Source organism: Balaenoptera acutorostrata, chromosome 13, assembly GCF_949987535.1.
Source record: "Balaenoptera acutorostrata chromosome 13, mBalAcu1.1, whole genome shotgun sequence".
In the NCBI taxonomy this organism is placed as follows: Eukaryota; Metazoa; Chordata; class Mammalia; order Artiodactyla; family Balaenopteridae; genus Balaenoptera; species Balaenoptera acutorostrata.
In genome coordinates this window covers 28,293,643-28,317,675 of record NC_080076.1, presented here as the reverse complement: position 1 = coordinate 28,317,675, position 24,033 = coordinate 28,293,643, and the positions used below count along the sequence as shown (strand labels likewise).

At 36.8% G+C, this 24,033-nt stretch overlaps 1 protein-coding gene across 6 annotated transcripts in view; it reads left to right on the top strand.

Annotated features, from left to right (window-relative positions):
* ARK2N (arkadia (RNF111) N-terminal like PKA signaling regulator 2N) overlaps positions 1-24,033 on the top strand; it is an 85,609-nt gene that overhangs the window by 31,047 nt on the left and 30,529 nt on the right. For 5 of the 6 annotated variants that reach the window (XM_007197190.3, XM_007197189.3, XM_057526253.1 and 2 more), the window contains one exon: positions 6,081-6,865. In XM_007197190.3, the coding sequence (XP_007197252.2) occupies positions 6,151-6,865 (715 nt within the window). In that variant the 5' untranslated portion in view covers positions 6,081-6,150. Of the gene's footprint in view, positions 1-6,080; positions 6,866-15,349; positions 20,718-24,033 lie in introns of those variants that run through there. The other variant, XM_007197194.3, reaches the window with a different exon arrangement.

Sequence of the window (24,033 nt, the reverse complement as noted above, 5' to 3'; positions counted from 1 at the left end):
AGTGTACTGCTTCCTTACCATGGTTTAACTTTTCTTCCTGTCCTCAAATTCTGTTGTTTTAGTTTCTTAATTATTACAGGACTAATAAAACGCTGCATTTTCATTGTCCAGAATTGACAGCCAGGTTTTGAAAATTATTGCATGTAATTCTTTTTTTCTCTTTTTCCCTGCGTTGGGTCTTCATTGCTGTGGCGGGCTTTCTGTGGTTGCGGCTAGTGGGGGCTACTCTCCTTTGCGGAGCATGGGTTCTAGTCATGCAGGCTTCAGTAGTTGTGGCACGTGGGCCCTGGAGTGTGTGGGCTTCAGCAGTTGTGGTGCGTGGGCTCAGTAGTTGTGGTGCATGGGCTTTGGGGGGCGCAGGCTTCAGTAGTTGTGGCTCGTGGACTCTAGAGCTCAGGCTCAGTAGTTGTGGCTCACGGGCTCTAGAGAGCAGGCTCAGTAGTTGTGGCGCACGGGCTTAGTTGCTCCGCGGCCTGTGGGATCTTTCCAGACCAGGGATTGAACCCGTGTCCCCTGCATTGGCAGGCGGATTCATAACCACTGCGCCACCAGGGAAGTCTGCATATAATTCTTTTAAAGGGAGAGAGAAAAACATCAGATAAAGCTCAAGTTGCCTTTTTTTTTTTTTAAAAAATAAAGTTATTTATTTTTGGCTGCATCGGGTCTTAGTTACTGCATGCGGGCTTTTCTCTAGTTGCGGCGAGCAGGGTGCTACTCTTTGTTGTGGTACGCAGGCTTCTCACTGAGGTGGCTTCTCTTGCTGCAGAGCACAGGCTCTAGGTGCACGGGCTTCAGTAGTTGTGGCACGTGTGCTCAGTAGTTGTGGCTCGCGGGCTCCAGAGCACAGACTCAGTAGTTGTGGTGCATGGGCCCAGTTGCTCCGCGGCATGTGGGATCTTCCCGGACCAGGGCTCGAACCCGTGTACCCTGCATTGGCAGGCAGATTCTCAACCACTGTGCCACCAGGGAAGCCCTCAAGTTGCCTTTAACTACTCTCTCCTCTTGGTCAACTCCCACCCCCAACCTTATAGGACATTTTAAAAATACTTAACAGAAAGTATGTGAAGTCTTAAAAAAAATACTTTCTCATATAAACATGTCATATTTGCCTTGTAAAGGTATTGTTCTGCCTGTTCTATGGAGAACAGGTTGGTGGGTAGGAGCAAGACTGAATATAGAGAGACAGGAGTTGACTCTCAGTCATTCCATTGAAAAATAAGTGATGGAGGTTGTGTTTAGAGTGGTTGACAGTGGAGATAGAGAATAGTGGACAAGCTAGAAATCTAAGGACGTAGGATTGATAGGAATTAGTGATTGATGGGATGCAATGAGGAAAGGAGAAGGCATTGTCAAGTATAACCCTTAGGTTTTTGACATGAACAACTGAGATAATAGTAGTGCTATTAACTGAGCTAGGGAAAGCTAGAGAAGGAGCAGAGTGGGGTAGTTCAAAGATTGATGTGGTGAATTGGTTGTCTTTGTGAATCTAAATGACATCAAGTGGATATTTGAGTGGACTGGTATAAAGCTCAGAGAAAGTCTAAGTTGGAGAAACAAAATCACTAGGATAGGGATGGTAGTGGAAACTGTGAGTGGAGAATAGATCACTTTGGTGGGTGGGAAGAAGACGTAGCCCAAGGACTAACTACTGAGGGGTTTGGTAGAGTGTTAAGCCTACAAAGTAGGCTGAGAAAGAGCAGTCAGAAGAATAGGGAAACCTGGAAGCCAAAGAAAGACAGTTTAAGGAGGAGAAAGTGTGGTTAGGCATAGAATGCTGCTTAGACATTCAGTAAGATGAAGGCCAAACTCTGTCTGTTGGATTTAGAGATATGGGAGTCATCAATGACCCTGGTAAGAACTGTGTTACCAGTTTGATAGATGTAGATGTCAGGTGGGATTTGGTTGGAGAGGGAGTGTGAGAGGTAAGAAAATAGAGGAAGGGAGGTTAGACAACTCTCTTAATAAGGGTGGCTGTGAAAGAAGAGAATAGTACCCGGAGGAGGAGATGTGAGGTTGAAGTAGTAGATAGAAGGAGGATTTTTAAAATTTTTTAATGAATGAGTGAATGAATGAATGAATGGATGGTCTAGATGAATGTGAGAGGTTGATGAGTGCCAAGGAATAATCAATAATGTAAGGTTCTAGGGAGATGAGGGGATGAGTTGTACTAACATATACATGTACGCATATATACATATACACAAGAGGGGATTGCCTTTAGATTGGAGGGAAGAACAGCATGGGAGGAAATGCTGTTCTAATAGGATAAATGCTATCTTGTATATTTCATACTTGAATGTAAATTCACTGTGAACATTAAACCAGAGGGTTGAGAGACTTTTATCTCAAGGATGCAGCTCCCATTTGATAGTTTTATCATTTCTACTGCCAACTACATTTGACTACCTCTACCAGGAACATCCCACTTTTCCCCCTGATCAAAAACAATATATGCAGTACATAATCTGATTGTTTGGGAAGATTAATCTGTACTTCATTTTTATTCCATTGCAGGGAGTTTTGTCAGAGCTTGTATTTCTATTCCCTGTGACTTTTTTTTTTTCTTGTGTTTTATGAATTACAACAAAATTCCACTATGGGGGGAAATTCTAATAGAATTCACTGACTAAATTTGACCTAAATAGTAGTTGCTGTCCTGAGCAGAAAAAAACACAACTCCTTTTTTCTTCAGAAGACTTTTCAGTAGACTTTTATGTTAGAATGGAGTTTTGAATAGGTAATAACTTATACGGGATACAGAATTCAAGAGGTACAAAACTATATACAGTAAAAAGTCTTTGACTCCTGTTCCTTCATTCACTCGCTTTCCTTGCCAAGGCAGCCGGTGTTACCATTTTCTTAAGTATCCGCCTAGAGATTTCTGTGCATCTATAGACAAACTCATATATAATTTTGTTCTTTATTGACACAAACGGTATAATGTATCTTTTTTGTTCATTTAACATTATGTGTTGGAAATTGCTCCATATTAGTATATGGAGAACCTTTTCATTCTTTTTTGCCACATAGTATGGGCATACCATGATGAGCTAACTGATGTCCTATTTATGGTTGATGCCAGTGTTTGTGATTGATATGGGCATATTTAAGTGGTTTTGACTGCAATACTGGTTGTTTTTTAGGCAGCAGAAGTCACTGTAAATCTCAACACTTAAATTTAAGGAAGTTGAAAGGTAATCGATTGACGTGTCATATTGAAAGACATTGATAATTGTCATGTTTTCTTAAAGGAAAAACAGACTAGATTCGTTTGTGCTACTCACATAATTTATTTAGTTGAAGAAACAAGAGTTTTAAGGATCATTTTAACAAATTTTTCATTTGAGTACATTTCTCAGACATTTCAGCTTTAAGAAAAATTTTATTCCAGAATATAACTTCATTCTCTACATAAGAATCAACTCTCATGTTTATTCAGTTAGAAAATCTGTTTTATTCCTCATACCTGGGGGTATTGCATATCTACGAATATTTTATTTCCTGTATTTTTTTTTTTGTCAACATGCTTTATTTAAGACACTGGCAGGGTTTCCCTGGTGGCGCAGTGGTTGAGAATCTGCCTGCCAATGCAGGGGACACGGGTTCGAGCCCTGGTCTGGGAAGATCCCACATGCCGCAGAGCGGCTGGGCCCGTGAGCCACAGTTGCTGAGCCTGCGCGTCTGGAGCCTGTGCTCCGCAACAAGAGAGGCCGCGATAGTGAGAGGCCCGCGCACCGTGATGAAGAGTGGCCCCCACTTGCCGCAACTAGTGAAAGCCCTCGCACAGAAACGAAGACCCAACACAGCCTAAATAAATAAATAAATTAATATTAAAAAAAAAAAAAAGGATAAAGGAATTTAAAAAAAAAAAAGTTAAAAAAAAAAAAGACACTGGCAGTTTGTTGGTTTAACTTTTACTCCGTCTGTTGGCTTTCAGTGGTGTTCCATTCCTTTTGGAATGGTGTTTGGAATGACGTTTATGCTTATTTTCTTTTAGCTCAAAAATTAGTAATGGTACAAATACGCTTATGAAATAGACTACACATGGGATTTTTTTCCCCCCTTAATTTTATTTATTTATTTATTTATGTCTGCTTGGGTCTTCGTTGCTTCGTGCGGGCTTTCTCTAGTTGTGGCGACTGGGGGCTACTCTTCGTTGTGGTGCGCAGGCTTCGCACTGCGGTGGCTTCTCTTGTTGCGGAGCACGGGCTCTAGGTGCTTCTAGCTCACGGGCTTCAGTTGTGGCTCGGGGGCTCTAGAACGCAGGCTCAGTAGTTGTGGCACACGGGCTTAGTTGCTCCGTGGCACGTGGAATCTTCCTGGACCAGGGCTCGAACCCGTTTCCCCTGCATTGGCAGGCGGATTCTTTTTTTTTTTTTTTAATTATTTATTTATTTATTTATTTATTTATGGCTGTGCTGGGTCTTCGTTTCTGTGCGAGGGCTTTCTCCAGTTGCGGCAAGTGGGGGCCACTTTTCATCGTGGTGCGCGGGCCTCTCACTATCGCGGCCTCTCTCGTTGCGGAGCACAGGCTCCAGACGCGCAGGCTCAGTAGTTGTGGCTCACGGGCCTAGCTGCTCTGCGGCATGCGGGATCCTCCCAGACCAGGGCTCGAACCTGTGTCCCCTGCATTGGCGGGCAGACTCTCAACCACTGTGCCACCAGGGAAGCCCGGCAGGCGGATTCTTAATCACTGCGCCACCAGGGAAGCTCCATGAGATTGTTTTTAACTTATGTTTCCAGTGGCCATGAATGTTCTGGTTTTCATGAATGTGTTAAGGAAACTTCATCAGAATGCCTGTTTTATCAGCAGCTGAGAACAGGACCTGAAAGAAACCCAGATATATAGGACATTTATGTTTATAGTAAGCACAAATGTAGGCTTGTCATGTTAGATCAATAAAAGGATTTTTCAGATATCTTCTCGTTGCTGTCTATCATACAGTGAACTATTAAGTAACTTGATGGAATGAAGTGCCGGAGATGTCTCATCGTACCTTACTGACATACCATCTAGCTTAATGTTTGTGTCTGTCTGTGACTTATGGCACATTATGATCATTGCCTTCTTTAACATCAGTTGCTCAGGGTGAGGTATTTACTTGCTTTGCACATTGTTAGCATCCTCTTAAAAAACCACCAGTTTGCACTGCATAGGTCACAACTCTTGTGGTTAAAGATTATGTCCTGTTTCTCTGTGATTAAGTGGAGTTGTAGCACACACAGTGGGGGAAGGATATTAGGTTCTAAAGTTAGCATAGGAGGTGGAGAATGTGTGTAGGGGGTTTTCTTTTAAACCCCTTAAGTCATTCACAGAATAGAGAGTATTAGGTTTTCTGGGTTCACAAGTAGTTAATCTGTATTTAGTGGCTATTGTTTATGAAACAAAACATGTTTAAACATTAGACTCATCATATTCAGCATGATGAGAGGTTTCTGGGAATTAGGAAGAACTGAGGAAACAGCAGATTCAGGTTTTTCATCTTAATGCCCCTCTAGAGCAACTCCTATTGAGAGGAATGACAGCTTTGATGCATGTAATTACTTTTGTTGCTCACTTGCCAAATGCACGTAATTGATGGGGTTTTTTTTCCCTTTAACATAAGTGTACATTTGATGTCACTCCACTGTAACTCACTCCCTTGCTTCCTTTCTTTGAGGATTTGAATGTAAAAGTAATCATTCCAGTTCACTTGTTGTAGACCAGTTTTTTTGGAGCATTCTTTTTCATTTACATTAAAGTTAACATACATGCTAACTATATCAAAGTTTTGAGGATCCTTTTCTTGAACAGTTTAAATAAAGTTTTAAAGTTGAAAATCCTTGTTTGGTTGCTTGCTGGTCTTGCAAGTTCAGTAATAGAAGATTAATATTGTGCCATTTTTAGTAGCTGTGTATGCCAGTATTTTGGTCGTATTAAGTCCTCTGAATTTGACTGTTGTTCAAGCAAATAATAGATACATGTATTTTAAAGGCCTATATGATGGTAACTTCTGCTGCCCACTTAGAAAGGTAGGAATGTTGTGTTGATTAAATAATCTGCCATTTCTGTTTATTGATTTTTGTGTGTTTTTGTACAGGTTGCTTTCCCGTTGCATCTTTGACGTAGTTTCCTAGACTCTGCTCCATGATTTAACTTGAAAGTCTGACATGAAGATGGAGGAGGCAGTGGGAAAAGTTGAAGAACTCATTGAGTCTGAAGTCCCACCAAAAACATCTGAACAAGAGACAGCTAAGGAGGAAGATGGATCTGTAGAACTGGAATCTCAAGTTCCGAAAGATGGTGTGGTGGATTCTACAGTTCTTTCTTCAATGCCCTGCTTGTTGATGGAACTGAGAAGGGACTCTTCTGAGTCTCAGTTAGCATCGACGGAGAGTGACAAGCCGACAACTGGCCGAGTTTATGAGAGTGACTCCTCTAACCACTGCATGCTTTCCCCTTCCTCTAGTGGTCACCTGGCCGATTCAGATACACTGTCTTCTGCAGAGGAGAATGAACCCTCCCAGGCAGAAACAGCGGTAGAAGGAGACCCTTCCGGAGTGTCTGGTGCCACAGTTGGGCGCAAGTCTCGCCGGTCCCGATCTGAAAGTGAAACATCCACCATGGCTGCCAAGAAAAACCGGCAATCCAGTGATAAACAGAATGGCCGAGTCGCCAAGGTTAAAGGTCATCGGAGCCAAAAGCACAAGGAGAGAATCAGGCTACTGAGGCAGAAACGGGAGGCTGCTGCACGAAAGAAATACAACTTGTTGCAGGACAGTAGTACCAGTGATAGTGACCTGACTTGTGACTCAAGCACGAGCTCATCAGATGATGATGAAGAAGTTTCAGGGAGCAGCAAGACAATCACTGCAGAGATACCAGGTAGAGGATGTTTTTTAAACTGACTGTAGAGCACCTGATGGCATTTCTCAGCTCTCAGGCTCAGTTAGATGAGTGACACTTGAAAAAATCCAGGAGACCTGCAGCTCTGTGTAAATTTGAAGACTGCAGTGTATTAACAAGACATGGCCAATTTAAAAACCTGTTCTGAGGTTTCCAGTGCACTTTAGCACGTCAGCCAAAAAAAATACTTAATGATAGGGACAGCATTATTTTTAAGTAATGGAATTTCTCACAAGTTTCTCTCCGTAACACATTACCTGAATTCCCATCATTGCCTTTCTAGCACTACTTAGATTTAATACTCACTGTTCAGCATTATTACTAAGTACGTTTTCCTCAGGAATAGGCACCTTCCTTTATTATATAGCCACTGCACTCAAGCTTATGGTGTCTGAAATAACATGTTCTACCTTTCGTTAAAGGTTTCTAATAACTATTCCTCCTGAAACAGTAGTTTTATGTGCCCCCCCCAATTCAGTGCATGTTTAGCTAGTTGTCACTTGCATTGAGAGGAATGTTTTTTGCAAAATTTCCCCCTTAACGCCCCCAAGTTTAAAAAGTACAGAAAAATCTGCTGTTCCACCTCTTACTGGTATAAGAGTCTGTAATTTATTACATGTTTGACACATCTGCTTTCTCCATATTACTACGTCTGGTACTGTTGTATGTACTATGAAGGCAGTCTTGAGATTTCATAGTGGAAGAAAGATGAGGTCTGAATGGTTCTTGGGTGAATTCTCGTTATTGAAGAGACTCTTTCAATTAGGAACATTCTGTAAAGTACGTGGCATTTAATAGATCATGACAGCATTATTTATGGCTACGTTAAAGGGGGAAGTTTTGGTTTTCAAAGTTTTATGGGTGACTGTGTTTTTTCCTCCTAGTTTTCTGAAATGGTTCTTTTTCTATACGTCAGCATATTGCTGATATACAAAGAATATTTCAAGAAAAATCATATTGGTTAATTAAACCTATAGCTAACCAAACTTACAGAAACTCAGTAACAAGAATGATTTTATAGGTGTTCAACTTAAAATAAAAGCATCATCCATATAGTATATTAAATATGAGTTTTTAACAATCGTTAGAAATGCTTACTGTTTTAATGTCTATTGAATTCCTTTGGTAGTTCCTTATGTTAAAATTACTGGGGGAGGGGATTTAATTGAAGCTCATCAGATGACTGCATGAGAGAAGCAAACTTTGGGGTTGTTCTAAGGCAGGTTCTAGGTGTATTTCAGATTTACATTTAATATTTTAAAGAAAGCTATATTAACACCTATACAATTGTTTATGCATTCTTATGTCCTGTTCTAATATATTAATCAGGATCATGATAGATCTCTTGATATAGTGCTTACTTAATCCCACTCACTAAATAGATTTTTATGTAACTGCCCAATACTTTGTCTTTTTATGGAAAGGGAGAAGGTGGGTGAACAAAGTGCTCTTTGAAGATAGACCCCATTGTAGAGGTGGCATGAGAAATATCTTCATGGGCATTCTCCCTGTTTGGCTTAAATAGGTTAGGTGTGCTTTGTTCATATTTTCCAAACCTCTTTGCTAATTGACTACCTTGACCAGTGTCTAAAACTTCTAAAACATCAGTCTTCTGTTTCTTGTCTATTCTGAATTGTATACTAACCAAAACACCAAAGTAAATTATCTGAATCTGTAATTTAGTTTCTGTTGTGCACAACACTTAATAAGTTGGTGGATTTTGAAAATATGTAGCATTTTCTAAGGTAATCATGGAGAATCAAATGGGAGGTAAGCTGCAGGGCCACTGTATACTGCCTAGGCTGTGCACCACAAAGTTTCAGAAGGCGCTGTACACATAAGGAGCTGTGAATGGTCTTTCCTGGAATTATGCAAAGCAGCAAAGATAGAATATCCTAAGTTTAAATATTAGGAAGTTCACTTCAATTATCCACATTGTTACCCCGAAAAATTTTGACATTTTTCATTTCTGATGTCATAATTATGTATACCTCAGTTTCTTGAATCACATTATAACTTTGGGGCAGAGGGGATACACTCTACCTTATAGCAAGGCAGTTGTTGAAAAGTTGTATAGATTGTAAAGATAGGATAAATTGTGAACTGACTTAGAAGATGAGTGCAACACCATGGACATTCAGGTGAACTTAAACTGGATGTACCTAACAGCGAATCTCTTGGAATTTGAAATTTGAATCCAGCTGTTTATACAGAATGGAAACCAAGAGGAAAAGTAAAAACTGAGATTCTTGCTATATGCTTTCATCAAGGTACAACTAATTTAGTAATTCAGAATTGCTGTATTTATAAACTTTTGTTTGGCAGCAGCTTAAACATTGAAGGAATTTTGCTAAATATTCACTTATGCCAAACAGTTGAACAATTAATGCATTTTCTTTTATAGAGTGGAAATAATTAATGCTGCAGACTTATATAGTGCATGGTGATGCTTAAAAATTGAGTTTGACATTTGGACAATAGATGTTTATGAAGTGGTTTTGTTGTTGCTTTAGTTAACAGTTAACTGACAGGCAGCTTAGTATCCACACTAGATCATTCTTTCCTTGAAGTTTTTGGAACTATATTGCTCTTTTAAGAATCTGGAGGTATCATATCAAGATAATTCTGGCAGTTCTTTCATTTGGGGGACTTAGAGATGAGCAAAAATAGAGTATTTTGTAGTGGATATTAATGTGAAAATACTATGTGGTAGTCTTGAGTATTCAAGGCTTTTATTAAGTGTCTCATTTATAGATGATCTTTTTGTATTACTAATCTTCGTACTTTATTATTAGAGCATTATTTCTTCGGGGGTTGAGGGGTCAGTTTTTCTGTAAAATCACTTTGAGACTAGAGCTGTAAAGGCTGCTCTTGCAGGTAGTTTTTTTTTTTTTTTTGGCCATGACACACGGCTTGTGGGATCTTAGTTCCCCGAACAGGGATTGAACCTGGGCCTGCAGCAGTGAAAACTCAGAGCCTTAACAATTGGACTGCCAGGGAATTCCCTGCAGGGAATTTTGATTAAGTGAATGTGAATAAGTCTGTGACATCAGACTTCAGTTCAAAAATTCTCTGAACAGACCAGATTACATGCATCATGGTAGGTGGGCAGCAGGGAAGAGTTTTTCCAGTGACCGTTGTTTTTCATAAATATTTAGCATAGAATAAACCTCAGGGTAGCTTCATCTTGTCTTGGCTATAATGACCTGCTTTTGTGTGGTTTAATAGTCCACCATGCAAGTGCCCACTCAGACTGAGGTTCCAAAAATAGTATCCACCTTGGTAGGTAAGGGTCAGTTGTCTTGGCTGGTTTGCATTTTAGAAAATCTAATCGATCTTTGTTGGAGAATGTCAAGGAGGCTGTTGAGGACACCTGTTTAAGATCATCTGAATCCTCAATCCATGTGGCCAGGCGCAGCTCAGTCCTACTGAAGCTAGGATCTCAGCACTCACTACTCACCACACACAATTATACAGTGAAATTCCTCATGATAAGCTATCATTTTACCTTACAGTTTTTCTGAGGTAGAGACTTACCACGCTTGATCAATTAACTCTTACTTGGAAATGAAAAAAATTTCTTTAGTAAATCCTTTGTAGGAAATTTTGAAAATAGAAAAATGTGATGTATAAGATTAAAATCCTGCTTTTGTTAACATTTAAGTATATTGCCTTCCATAATATGTAACAAAATTTATCATACTATGTATACTTCTTTCTTTCCCTCTAACATTGCATTTTGAGCCTTTAGCCAAAACACAATAGTCTCCCTAAAACCATGTATGGATTTTGAATAATTTAGCTAACTATAAAATAACTTCCCTACTCCTGGCCCTTTGGGCTGTTTTTAGTTTTTGCTATTATGAGGAAGGGTATGAACACTTTAAGGCTCTTGACACATACTGCCAAACTACTTTTTAATACTTTATTAAGTTTATTCCATCCAGGAGCTTGAGTATTTGTTGCATTATATTCTTTCTATTGAGTGTTTATAAAAATGTTGCTGGTTTGATGGATGAATTGTATCTTTGTTTTAATTTGCATTTCTTTGATCACTAATGAAGTTGAAAAATCATATTGGCCATTTGTATTCTTTTGGTAAACAGTCTATTCATGTTCTTTGCACATTTTCCTCTTGCTACACTTGTTTTTTTTAATTGATTTGTGAGGATTCTTAACCTACTGGGGATTGAATTACTTGAAAAATATTATTATTAATTTAAGCAGTAGCAACTCATGGTAGAAGATAAGACCCCCAAACCCATGTTAGGAATTCCATGACCTTTTTCCTATATTGAATATGAAGTGACTAAAAGCCCCATGTCCCCAATTTAAGCCTCTGTAATCTGATTGTATTTTGGTAGCTATTTAGGGGACTCACTAAATACATTGATAACAAGACACCGAGACTGAGTAATCAGTTGAAGACTGCCTGAAAAGTGATTAGTAAATGCAAACAAAGCAGGTAATATCTGTGCAGTTTTCAGTCTGGCTATATGTTAGAATCACTTGTTGGGGGGTGGGAGCATTTAAAACTTATGATGCCCAGACCCCACTGCAGACCAATTAAATCAGAATCTCTGGATCTGACCCAGGCTTCAGCATTTTTCTCCCAGCTTTTTTGAGATACAGTTGACATATAACATTGTGTAAGTTTAAGGTATAAAACGTGTTGATTTGATAAATGTATATATTGCGAAATGATTAGCACAGTAGGGTTAGTTAACACGCCTCTCACTTCACATAGTTATAATTTGTGTGTTGGGAAGTTTTAAGATCTGCTCTCTTAGCAACTCTCAAATATACAATACAGTATTGTTAACTATAGCCACCATGCTGTATTACATCCCCAGAACTTACTCATCTTATAACTGGAAGTTTGTCCTATTTGATCACCTTCACTCATCCTTGCTGCACCCCGTACTCTCCACCAAACTGCTCTGTGTTTTTATGAGTTTGGTTTTTTTAAGATTCCACATGCAAGTGAGATCATACAGTATTTGTCTTTCTTGGACTTATTTCACTTAGCATAAAGGCACCAGCATTTTTAAGCTCCCAGGAGATGGCAGTGGGCAGCCAGACTGAGAACTACTCAGTTAATCAAAGTGATATGTTAAGTCTCCTATAGCTAAAAATCATTGTAAAACTGGTAGTCCGCTTCAGTTAAGTTCTGAACAGTGGCATCTAGTTTTTAAATATGTTATTAGTAATTAATAAACATAAGCACCTTTAAATTTTACTCCATTTAAGTGATTATTTTAAAAGCATGCATTGTTTAAATGTGGTTTTCTCTATGCTACAGTGTCTGGATAATGTTACCTTAAATTTAGAAGCTTTGAAATCTTACTGGTGGGTATCCTTTGGCAATCTCTAACGTTAAAGCACCAAGGTATTATTTTCAGCCTGCTTTTCCTAGCTTATTTCCTAAAGTGAGTGCCTTTAAAAACTTTGTGTATGCAAAAGCATAAGCTTTGCTTTTGATGTCTTTCTCAAAGTAGGATATATTTTAGTGTTAATAAAAGGACATATGTGTGTTTAAGGTGAGAATATGGTCCCTGGTTGTTGTTTGTTTTTTTTAATGTGTTTTTTAGAGCAGTTGTAGGTTCACAGCAAAATTAAGCAGAAGGTGCAGAGATTTCCCACTTATTCCTGTCCTCACATGTGTACAGCCTCTTCCACTATCAACACCCCCACAGAAAGGTACATTTCTTATAATCGATGAACCTAGATTGACATATTATCACTCAGAGTCCACAGTTTCCATTAGGGTTCACACTTGGTGTTGTGCATTCTGTGGGTTTTGACACGTATAATTGGGTCCTCTTTTTAAGACTTCAAAATGTCTTGTTTTCAGTATTTATTGCTGGTAGTCATCTTTATGAGGCTGCAACTTATCTCACTGTCCTTAGCATAAGTATTCTCACACCAGTTTTTTGAATTCAGCTTTTAAATACTCATTTTCCAGTGTTTGTTGAAAAATAAGCAGCGCCAGAATCTGAAACATCAAAGTAGTCATATCATTTCCTGTCCTGTACATTTCAGTTTACCCAGCACTTATAATGGGGATAAACTGTTTAAAGAAAGTTTAGTGTTCTTTAAATTCCATTTAGACTTCCCGTAAGCTAAATATGTTACACTTTGGGGAAAGGTATGCCCTTCTTGAGGAAGTTTACTTATAAATAAGGTGGTTTTTTAAAAAATAAATTTAATTTATTAATTTATTTTTGGCTGCGTTGGGTCTTCGTTGCTGTGTGCAGGCTCTCTAGTTGTGGCGAGCGGGGAGGCTACTCTTTGTTGCAATGCGTGGGCTTCTCACTGCGGTGGCTTCTCGTTGCGGAGCACGGGCTCTAGGCACGGGGGCTTCAGTAGTTGTGGCTCATGGGCTCTAGAGTGCGGGCTCAGTAGTTGTGGCGCATGGGCTTAGTTGCTCCGTGGCATGTGGGATCTTCCCGGACCAGGGCTTGAACCCATGTCCCCTGCATTGGCAGGCAGATTCTTAACCACTGTGCCACCAAGGAAGCCCTTGTTTTTTTTTTTTTTAATATGAAGAAAGGGGATGGAATGGAGTAATCAGGGGAGAAGGAATGAAATGAAGTTAGAGGGAAAGTTGATAACAATAAACTTCGTGAGGTTTTTGTTTGCTATGTAGAATTGGGCTAAAAATTTGTCCCATAGTCTTTTAGGCATTGAAAAGAGGTGGCATGACATAAGCAGTTCTCATTTTCTAGGAGAAACACTTCTTTTCTTGATACTGAGACCTGGGAAATGTTTCTTTTGTCTATTCATAAAAAATCACTATGAGATAAAGTAAACCATATTTTCAGAAATACCCTGAGATAAATACAACAGAGCATTTCATAGGGTAGTTCTTTATAAGACTTCTTGGTATAGGTAGATGGTATAAGGCCAAGATTGATTGATTCCATCAGTCATTCATTCGGCAAATATTTGGGCACCTACTATGCAGCATTGGGAATGCAATAGTGAATGAAAAGTCCCTGCCCTCATGAAACTTAATCTTTTCTGAGGAGACAGATAATAAATGAATTCATCATATGCTATCAGGTAGGGATATACACTATGATAATAAAGCAGGATATAAGAGATGAGATAAAGATGGACTAAGGATGGGGTAGAAAAGCTATTTTAGATATTGTAGTCAAGAGTGGTCTGAGGAGGTAACATTTTTAATAGCTCCCTGAAGAAATGAAGAGTTCAGTATAATTAGTTTTATTGGAAACCCAAAGTATATGGGACCCAAACCAAAGCTGATCTGGCCTAGTTCAAGGATAAAACACTGTATGTAGAGGAGCATATCCTAAAACTAGAATCCTATGAAACCACTGTTCTACTTGCTATTAATAGCTGTACACTATTCACACATTTGGAAAGTGCTGGATCATGTGGAAGCAGATTTCTTTACTGCAGGACAACTCGGAGCCGTTAATGTGCTCTCCAAAGTGGGGAGGATATGATTTGTAGTGTATCCCAAACTTAACCACAAAACTTTTTTTTTTTGAGGCATACCTTTTAGCACCTTGCACAGACCAGGGTTTATAAAAAACTGACCCAGAGGTATACATGGATTATGCATATCCTCTGTGGGTTTTTTTTTTTTTTTTAATTTGGCTAAGTCAGGTCTTAGTTGCGGCACATGGGATCTTCGTTGTGGCAAGCGGGATTTTTCCTTTTGGCACTCAGGCTCTAGAGTGCGCAGCCTCAGTAGTTGCAGCATGTGGGCTCTCTGCTTGTGGCGCGTGGGCTCTAGAGCGCGTAGGCTTAGTTGCCCTGCGGCATGTGGGATCTTAGTTCCCCGACCAGGGATCGAACCCATGTCCCTGCATTGGAAGGCAGATTCTTAACCACTGGACCACCAGGGAAGTCCCCTCTATGTGGTTTTTCCATAAGGAAAAAAATTTTTTTAGCTTAAAACAAGAGCATTTGATAAAAATCAATTAGCTGACAATTATTGTATACTGATTTATTATGGGTCAGCTGTCAAAACAACTTTTAGAATTTTAAAGTCATAGTGTGAAAATATTCAGGGATGCAGTGGTTTTCAATCAAGGCTGTACATTAGAATCACCTGGGGAGTTTAAAACAAAACAAACCTCTAATGTCTGGGAGCCACCTAGGTTTTGGTATTTGTTAAACCATTCCAGGTCTTTATGTTCAGCAAAGGTTGAAAACCACTGTTACAGATTAATAGTTAGTTGTATAGTAACAGAATACACAATCCCCCGCAGATTCAGTGAAGCTATGAAAAATGGTAGTATCGTGTTTTGTTTCTCAGAATTACCTACTTTTGTTTGGTTAATTAATTTAAGTGCCCCTTATGAGTGCTATACCTATATGGCTGTTCTTAGTAATGCTTATGCCATTTTCCTGAATAAGCATGTCTTAATAAAAATACAGTTTTCTGTTTTAACGATGTTTTATCAAATGGCCTCAATGTCTTTAAAGCTGACTTCAATTGTGCTGGGAGATCTGAAGGAGCGCCCAGGGAAATTCCAGGATTACTTGACAGGGGTGCTGTGTGTGATAGGTGCTGCATAGGCAGTGTCCTAGAAGAGGCCATGAGCTGTTCTTCCAAGATGCAGAGGCAGAAAGAGGAGAAGTTCCTAATGTGGATGGAAAAGCTAACTCTACTTGACACTGGCGAAGAGAACAAGCAGCTACTGGAACCCAGGGAACTTAAAATGCAACTAGTTGGCCAAAGAATTTCCCCTGTCACCCAATCAGGTGCTTACATGCAGATGCCTGATTCCCAAGAACTGCCACAGCAGCCCTTTGTGACTTGTCACAATGTTGACAGTACTTTAGAGTTCTCAAAGACATTACAGTTTTCCAATTAACTTTGCTGAAAATGGGAATATTACATAACAACCTTTGAATCTATCACAAAATTGTGTTAACTATCTGCTTTTTGAATTGTGTAAAAAAGAATATGCTTTTGCCCATTGTAAGTTTCTTTTGATGATGTTTTAAAAATTATAATACTAAACAGTTTCTTTTTAAAAAATTAGATATTCAGAACAGAATTTGATAAATTCTAGCTTGAGTTTTGTTACATGTGGTTGGAACATAGAACCATATTTATACGATGGTAGGAGTGATCCTCATCTTTATGCTTTTTTCATGCAAAAATATAAATAAAATATAAAATAGGGAATCTTAGTGAATCCAAGGTAGGTAAGTAGTTAATTCCCTGAGAGTCTCTTAGCATTATTCTCTACAAACACTGTTGACTCCCTTCTGATTCCAATAGGAGGAATGATGTAATTAATCCCACTCTGGAGGTCATGAGTGAATATATTGCATGAACATTTTTATATCATTCTTTCGTATGTCATTTAATGAACTAATTTGTTGCTAGTCTTTAATGAATTATATTAAATAGCCTTTGTATGCAGGAAGGAATTTTCAAGCAAATTAATGCTCTGTACCTACTATGCAAGATACTGTAGGGAAAGCGGATTAGAAAGGAGTTTGATTTCATGCATGAGAAAAGTAGTAGTTTTCATTGTTACATAGATAAATTTTTATTTTGAGCTTTTACTTAAAGCTCAGTGCCTGAGCCAATAACCTGGGAGACATCATCCAGTGGAATTGTTTGGTACTCTGATGTAAAGGGTACCTCTAGAGGATACAGATGAAATGATCACTCTGTTAAGGGTGTGTATTGAATTGGTTTTTAAATTACTAGTGACTAAGTGTATTGGCTAATGTACTACCAATTTAATTTTGTTTTCAATCCCTGGACTGAAAATAAATGGCATGTTAAAGAGCCCATGGAGTGTGTCAAAGGGGAGAAAATAGCACAGCATTGAAAGGTTTTGCAACATGATAGATTTTTAATGTGTGGCCTAGGACTGGGAGATACTGGTATTTTATCTTTTCTGGGTTGGTAGGAATATTGTGAGAAAAAGCTAAATTAGGAAGAAAATTTTCAGTAGGAATATATAACTTTGCTAACATTACCTGTTTTCTTTTAATTGTACTTTGTACTGGGTTTACTTATAATAAAAATTTAGTAGTCTTTCCCTTCAAATTTATAACTTAATAGCTTCTCAATATGAGTAAGGTTAATTATTTTAATATTTAATGTAGTTGCAACTTTGGAAAAAACCTAATTCTGTGTTTTGCAAGAGGAAAGATAGGTGGCATATTTGGAGTTTCATGTATAGTTGACACAAGAACAACAGGAGTTTGAACTGCATAGGTCCACTTATATGCAGATTTTTTCACTAAATATGTACTGTAGTTCTGTATGATCTGAGCTTGATTGAATTCGTGGATGCAGAACCACAGACTGTAACACTTTATGTGGATTTTCTTCAACTGTGCAGCGGGTGGGAGCCCCAACCCTTGTGTTGTTCAAGGGTCAACTGTATAAACAATAAAGACCTCTGTTTTATTTTGGTAATTTACCAGTAACTACTCAGAAAAATTGTCACCACTTTTTCTATTTAGTTCTGTATTCAGACATTTATACCTTGTAAATTAACTGTAATAGACTGAGTCAATTTATTTTGCTTTTCTAGTTTTGAAGTGAAAAATGACTTGTGGTTTTTTTCTTTTTAGAACTTGATATATGAGAATTGGGAGTTTCTCTGAAATGATAGTGCAACACTTGTAAACTACTTCAGCCAATGTTTTTTTAAATTAAGTTTTATGTCAACAGGAAGAACAGATTGGTTTTGGGTGACTGACAGGTTTTTAACTAATCTGTGATCTTTACTTGTAGTTGAGATGTTTTCAGGGAAGTTTGTTCTGTCTTCAACTTCTCCCTGGGATCACAGATTTTACTAGACATGGACTCTTAGATATAAGAAAATGTTAATTTAATTTCAGCATGTTAACATGACTGCTTTTCTGTGCATGTATAAACTGCTTCAGGCACTTAACAGGTTTCTTTTTTGTTTCATGATTTAATATTTCATATATTAAGCATGTAGTGGAATGCCTTTTAATTTAAAATAGAAAATAATTAATGAATCCTTTAAGAATAACATATAGACATATTCCTAGTATTGACTGGGATATATTCTAATTCTTGTTGTTATTAGGTAACAGAGTAGGAGGTCTACAGATTTTTTTTGCCTTTTAGAGAAAAATGTGAATTGAATGGAATTATCAAACATAGGTTTTAATAATTGATATTCAAGGTAAAAATACTATTTTGAATATTTGAGAAGGTGTTAATAATTTTGGGAAGCCTTTTCTACATAATTTTGGATAAAGATGTGGAAAGAGAGGTTTTGATGGAAAGAAAAGGAACACCAGAATATATTGATTTAATTCATAGAATATATGCCAAAATATTAAAATTTATTCTGAAGTAAAAATTGACATTTTGTGGTTTGGAGAGTTTAACCTTAAGAATAATTCTATAGCAGAAACATATATACAGATTTCCCCCTGATTTTCTGTTTCTCACAGTGCCTTGAAAATGTGTTGTCGTCTTATAGAGTATTGTTTTGAAAAACAGTAGTTTTTTTTATATGAGCTGTGCTTTAAAGTGATTATACCTTTTCCAGATTGCACAATTTAAAAATTCTTCTTTCAGAAAAATTTGTTTTTTGTATTTTGGACAAAGAAGTATTAAGTATTTGAAGTAGTTTTAATAGTTTTTAAAAAACTTGACTGCTGTTGTGGATTGTTGAATTCTCTTTCACTGAGGCAAAGTCTGTATTCCTAAGATTATAGTACTTATATGTACTAATACAAAGAAGTGGGAATTATTTTTGGATTATGTGGTGGCATTTTTATGTAGGTATTGTTTTAGAAGTGCCTAGTGGTCTTCCCTTAACTTCCCTTTAATTCCCTTAATTTTCCTAGAATTTTAAGAAGGATAAGAAATATATCCTGTTTGGACTTTCTGTAGTGTATAAAGGGCTAATGCTGGACAGAAACTTCTTTCAACTTATAGCATTAATCTAGACATGGTCCAAATGCTTTTTATTTAAGAATATAATCCCGTATCTGGATTATGTCATCTCTAATGGGTACATATGGAATTTAGTTGCTGGTATTTAAAAGGGGGGGGCAGTGAAGATAAATGTGTTTTCTAATAATCTGTCTATAGACTGTTTTCTGCCTAGTTTATACTAGTTCAGTGTTCTAGGACGTTAGATTCCTAATCATTTTAAGAGAATTTACTCAGCAGGTTAGAATTATCAGGTTATTCGAGCCACTCATTAGATGATAACTTTTAATTATATTGATGTGTACTTTGTGTGCTTATTAAAACTTGAGTGTAATAAGAGCTCAAATAAAATTTTAATTTAGAACACAGTTCAGTAAAATAAAAATCTTAAAACAATATTTTGCATGAAGTGTTTTTTTTTTTTTTTTTTTAAATTTAGAATAAAGGTTCTGTCATTTTGGGACTCCCAAGAGAAAAGCCTGTTTTTTGTTACCAAGTCAAAGGAATAAGCCTAGTCTCAAGAGGGTATGTTTGTGCACGTGCTCGTGTATGTGTACCCACCTTCAGAATTTTGAAATAATTAATTCTGTATTTTTATTAATGTTATAGTTGGCAGGTTGCTGGAGACATAACTATGCAATAGTCTACAGGGATTTTAATGGATTCAGGTCATTAATATATCCATTTATTGCTTCCTAAATGTGTGTTAAAAAAAAGTTGCCCACATACTAGTTAGGGTGATAAAGTTAGAGGGAAAAATTTACTTCTTAGATTATCAAGTAAAGGTTTGGAGCGCTTGTTTGTTTCATTAGCCGACTGAGTAAAAGAATATACATGAACTAGTTTATTTTGCATCACTGCTTTTGTCATTCCTTAGTGTTAGGTATATTTAACAGCAGAGACTCTGGTCTCTGGGTCAAGGTATAGCTCAATTTAATTAGATTTATTACTTAAAATTTGTATGCAAGTCAGAATATTAGAAATGAAGTCATTTTAAATGTATTAAATCTGCTGTTAATGAAAGAAATGCTATAGTGATTCCTTTTGTTGAGCAAAACAAAGCACCCAGATTGATATTACTGATAATTTTCATTTTTAATATACAGCTAAATTTGCCTGATGGTACAGTTATATGAAAATTATAGGAAAGATGGTGAATAGACTTCATGCTATGTATCATCATTTGTTTAGAGTAACATATTACAGGCAAGTTATTTCACAGAAGGTGACTTTTAAAAATAATTACCTGTTATATTTTGTTTAACTTGTATTGATTTCCTCTCTTCCGTTTGTATTATTTAAACGGTACAGTGAGGGCACAATGAAAAAGATTTTGTGGAGTTCCACATGTCAGAAAATACAGTATCAAAACAATTTCAGCAAATTTATTAAACTGAAAATTTATTAATTTATATTAAATTTGTTCTAATAAAAATTGTTCTCAAAGAATAATTTTCAAAATCTTCTCTAAAAATGGTGTATATGCCCTCAATCATTGTACAGATAAGAAACTTGTCTTTTTAATTTGTCTAGAACAGTTGTATGAGTACATTAATTGTAATCAACGTGAATAACTTCCGAGTTCTATACTTTTCATTTTTTTTCTTGATTTCTGTTTTTAATTTCTCTGAAGTTTAGGAAAGTTAGTGGGGATTGAAACCAAACTGTTAGTTTACTAGTAATGAGTAGATCTTTTCATGGTATCTTAAATTACTACAACTTAAAGTAGAAGATATCCTAAGAAATGAAGGAATAATAATCCACGAGGAAATGTATTCTTTGGTAATGAAGGTATTCATATTATAATTTTAAGATTTGGGAAGAATGTTATCAAATTACTGTGATTTTAATTTTTACTGCATTTTCTTTATATCTTTTACCTATCTCTGCATTTGAAGTGTATCAACTAACCTAGATAAATAAAAATTTTAAAAAAGAAATGTTTCTTGTTACTCTATTTAGGATCATATTACATTAGTTATAGTGATTCCCTGCCAGTTAATTCACATTAGGTGTTCCTGAGTCAGGAAACCTGCTTTTCCATAAGAAATGAATGGCATTAGTTTGTAGGTATTACTAATAATAGATTTTACATGATGTTTTTCGGATAATTTTCAGGTTTTTTTGTAGTTGGTATATCAAAAAAGAAAATAACGAAATACCAGTGTTAACATAAAAGGTGGAGATTCTTCTCTTTTATATGTCCTTCTAAGTTATCCTATTAAAAATTGAGGAATATTTAGAAAATATCAAAATTTAGACTACATTGAGGAATAATCAAAAAGCCGGAATGGATGTGTCTTTTGCAGGGTACATAGACATGAGGATGTAGCTAAAGTCATATCTAATTTTCATCTTCTTCCTTCGTGTATGTAGTGCAGATATTTTAGTTTTGTTCTCTATAGATCTGAATCCTCAAAGCAGTAGGTTGTGGATTTGTCCCTGAAATACAAAGATAAATTGAAAGATGGTGACCTCTTCAAGTGCCCTGTTTTCTGTATTTAATCTTGAATATTTCCTTTTACCTCTTCTTTGATACTTTCAAAGTTAACTCTTCATCAGTATCATAGGTAACTTTTCTGGGTGGGCAAAATGACCTGTTTTTTGTCAGTATGATGTAAGAACAGATGTAATCCTTAAAACTTTATTCCTCCCTTGGAAACTATAACATCTAAATTTTTAATAATTGAGATGAATATAATGCGAAAAGTACAGAATAGTTATTGACTCGGTTTTATTTTTAAAATGTTTTTTTAACTCTTAAACATAAAATTTCAGTGCATATTGCTGCATTTCATTTTCATTTAGCACTATCTTCTTATTTTTCTTTTTGCTAAAATAGCTTTATGATACTATTATAAAGAAAAGATACACAGTTTTTGGTATTTAAAGTTGTTTTTCTAGAGATGGCCCTTTTCTGTATAGATTTTTTGTCTTTTCTGGTTGATGTAGTTATCTTTTCCAAGAGACGCTTTGAAAATAACTGTTTTCTTTTTATTCAAATTGTTCTCTCTCCATGTGTGTATATATATTAATATATATGTTGGTTGATAGTAATAAAATACAGCATATGTATTCTCAAGTATTTTTTCTCATTTGCAAAATAATCAATTTTCATCTTGGTAAATATTTAGATGTGTAATGAAAAAGCTGTTTTCTTATTGGGTGGGTTCTACCAAAATGCAAATTACCTTCTGCAACTCTTGAGGTTTTCCCCTTTCTCTCAGTCCCTCAGGCCCACACCTTATTTCCCCTACACCTCTTTTCCTTACTTGGTCACCACACACATGCTCCTCCTTCTTAGACTCCTTGGCTAGGTAATTTCTAAGAACTCCTCTTTCAGATGTAACTTTTTTTGAATCTCACTATCTGGATTGAGGCTGAGTGTGATTTCCACCCCCTCCCACTCTCTCTAGATGTTGTAGATAATGGCACTGGGTTTATTAGGCCCTTTAATGACTGGGGCAACAGAACCTCTATGGGGTCCTTTGCAGCAAGGTCGATTTTTTTTCTCTCCTAGTGAGGGGTTTTGGGAGATTGGCTGTAGTAAAGAGGAGAGAAGGAATTTATTCTGGGTTTTATTGTATATTACTATAGCCATTGAAATGGGAATTGAATGAGCAAACACTGTATTTGTCCATTTGCCCCATCTTTTCTTGGGCCTAAGACTTAGCAATAGAGAGAGAAGGAGGAGTGATGTTTCCAGATGTCTCTGGGATACAAGAGGAATTCCTGTTTCCTAGATCTGATTAGATTTCATACTGGGAGACTGACAAAACTTGTGTTAGTGGAAGGGCTCTCTCTGTAGGCAAGAATGATGCCAAATATGAAATAATCCCAAATGATCTCTATTTGGCTTTGAAACACTTTCATATAAATACATCCAAGCTGACATTTCACTTCAAACAAAAATAAAAATACGAAAGCCACGTGTGTGATGACCTCATTAATCCCAGCAAAGCATTTACTTAACAAGTGGGTTAATCTATGACCGATAGAAGGCACCAGCCCAGTCAGTGATGATTTCTCAAAGCTTCTTGCATGCAGGCTGTGTACAGCAGAGTTTACATACAAAGATAAGCAAGCAAATAATGAAATAGGGTAGGTGCTAATTATAATGGAAAGGTGGGGCATTGGACCAGTATTTGAACTATTGTGTTCTGTGTTATGTCTTTAACCTTCACCATAACCCTGTGCACAAACTGGGTCATACAGTTAAGAAGTAGGCAGAACTTTAACCTACGTATTTGCTGCCAAAAATCAGTGTACTTCCTATGCTGCTCCCAGTCTCATCCTGTATATTTCCCATTCCCTCACCACTGATAACAACTGTAAACTATTCTGGTTTCAGCTACCGAGGACTCAAATTTCTCATCTGTAAAATGAGACTGGTAAATTATGTATTATATAGTTCTAAAATTCTGTGCTTTTTGTTGTTAACTTTGAAAAGAGGGATTTGTCAGAGATAAACATAGTAGAGGATGTTAGGCTTTGTTTTGGTTTGTTTTTTGTTTTTGTGATTCAAATTTTTTCCATGAGATTTAGAAGAGAACATATTTGAATAAAAGGAAACTAATTCATAAAATTAAACATTTCTCGATAATAATACAGAAGGTTTAAAGTCACACAGGGGTAAACTTCACTGTATCAGGAATGTGTGATGAACAGATACATCTGTATTTTGGTATTTGAAAAGTTAGAACCTGTTTATAGACTAGGAGGTCAGAGAGAGGACACAAACCTATCTAGCATAATATAGACAAGTTGATGTTCTTAAATAAAACATAGTCGGTGGATTGCTTGACCTTTTATTTTTCTTCCCTTGTAATGAGCAGCAAAAATTTCAAGATATTTCAATCAGGAGAAGAAACAGCACTTGGATTAACTACAGACCAAGTAGTTATTAAATAATTGTGTTAAATTTACCTTTATAGAGAGATGCTCTTAATGACTATAGAAAAACTAGTAAGTTCATCATTATAAATTGATGTTGTAGGATTGACAGATACCAAATGGGAGAATGTACGGTTTGGATAACCTTTTATGTTGTAAACATGGACTGCTTAGTGACTACATTTTAAATTGGAAATGTTTCCATGTGTAATTTTACTTGAAGTGACTATTTTGATGTTTTTGAAAGTCAAAATAATCTTAGTAGCGGCGCAGTTGTTTTAACAATCAGCGAGAGGAAGGACACAGTAGCTTCATGTTTATTCCA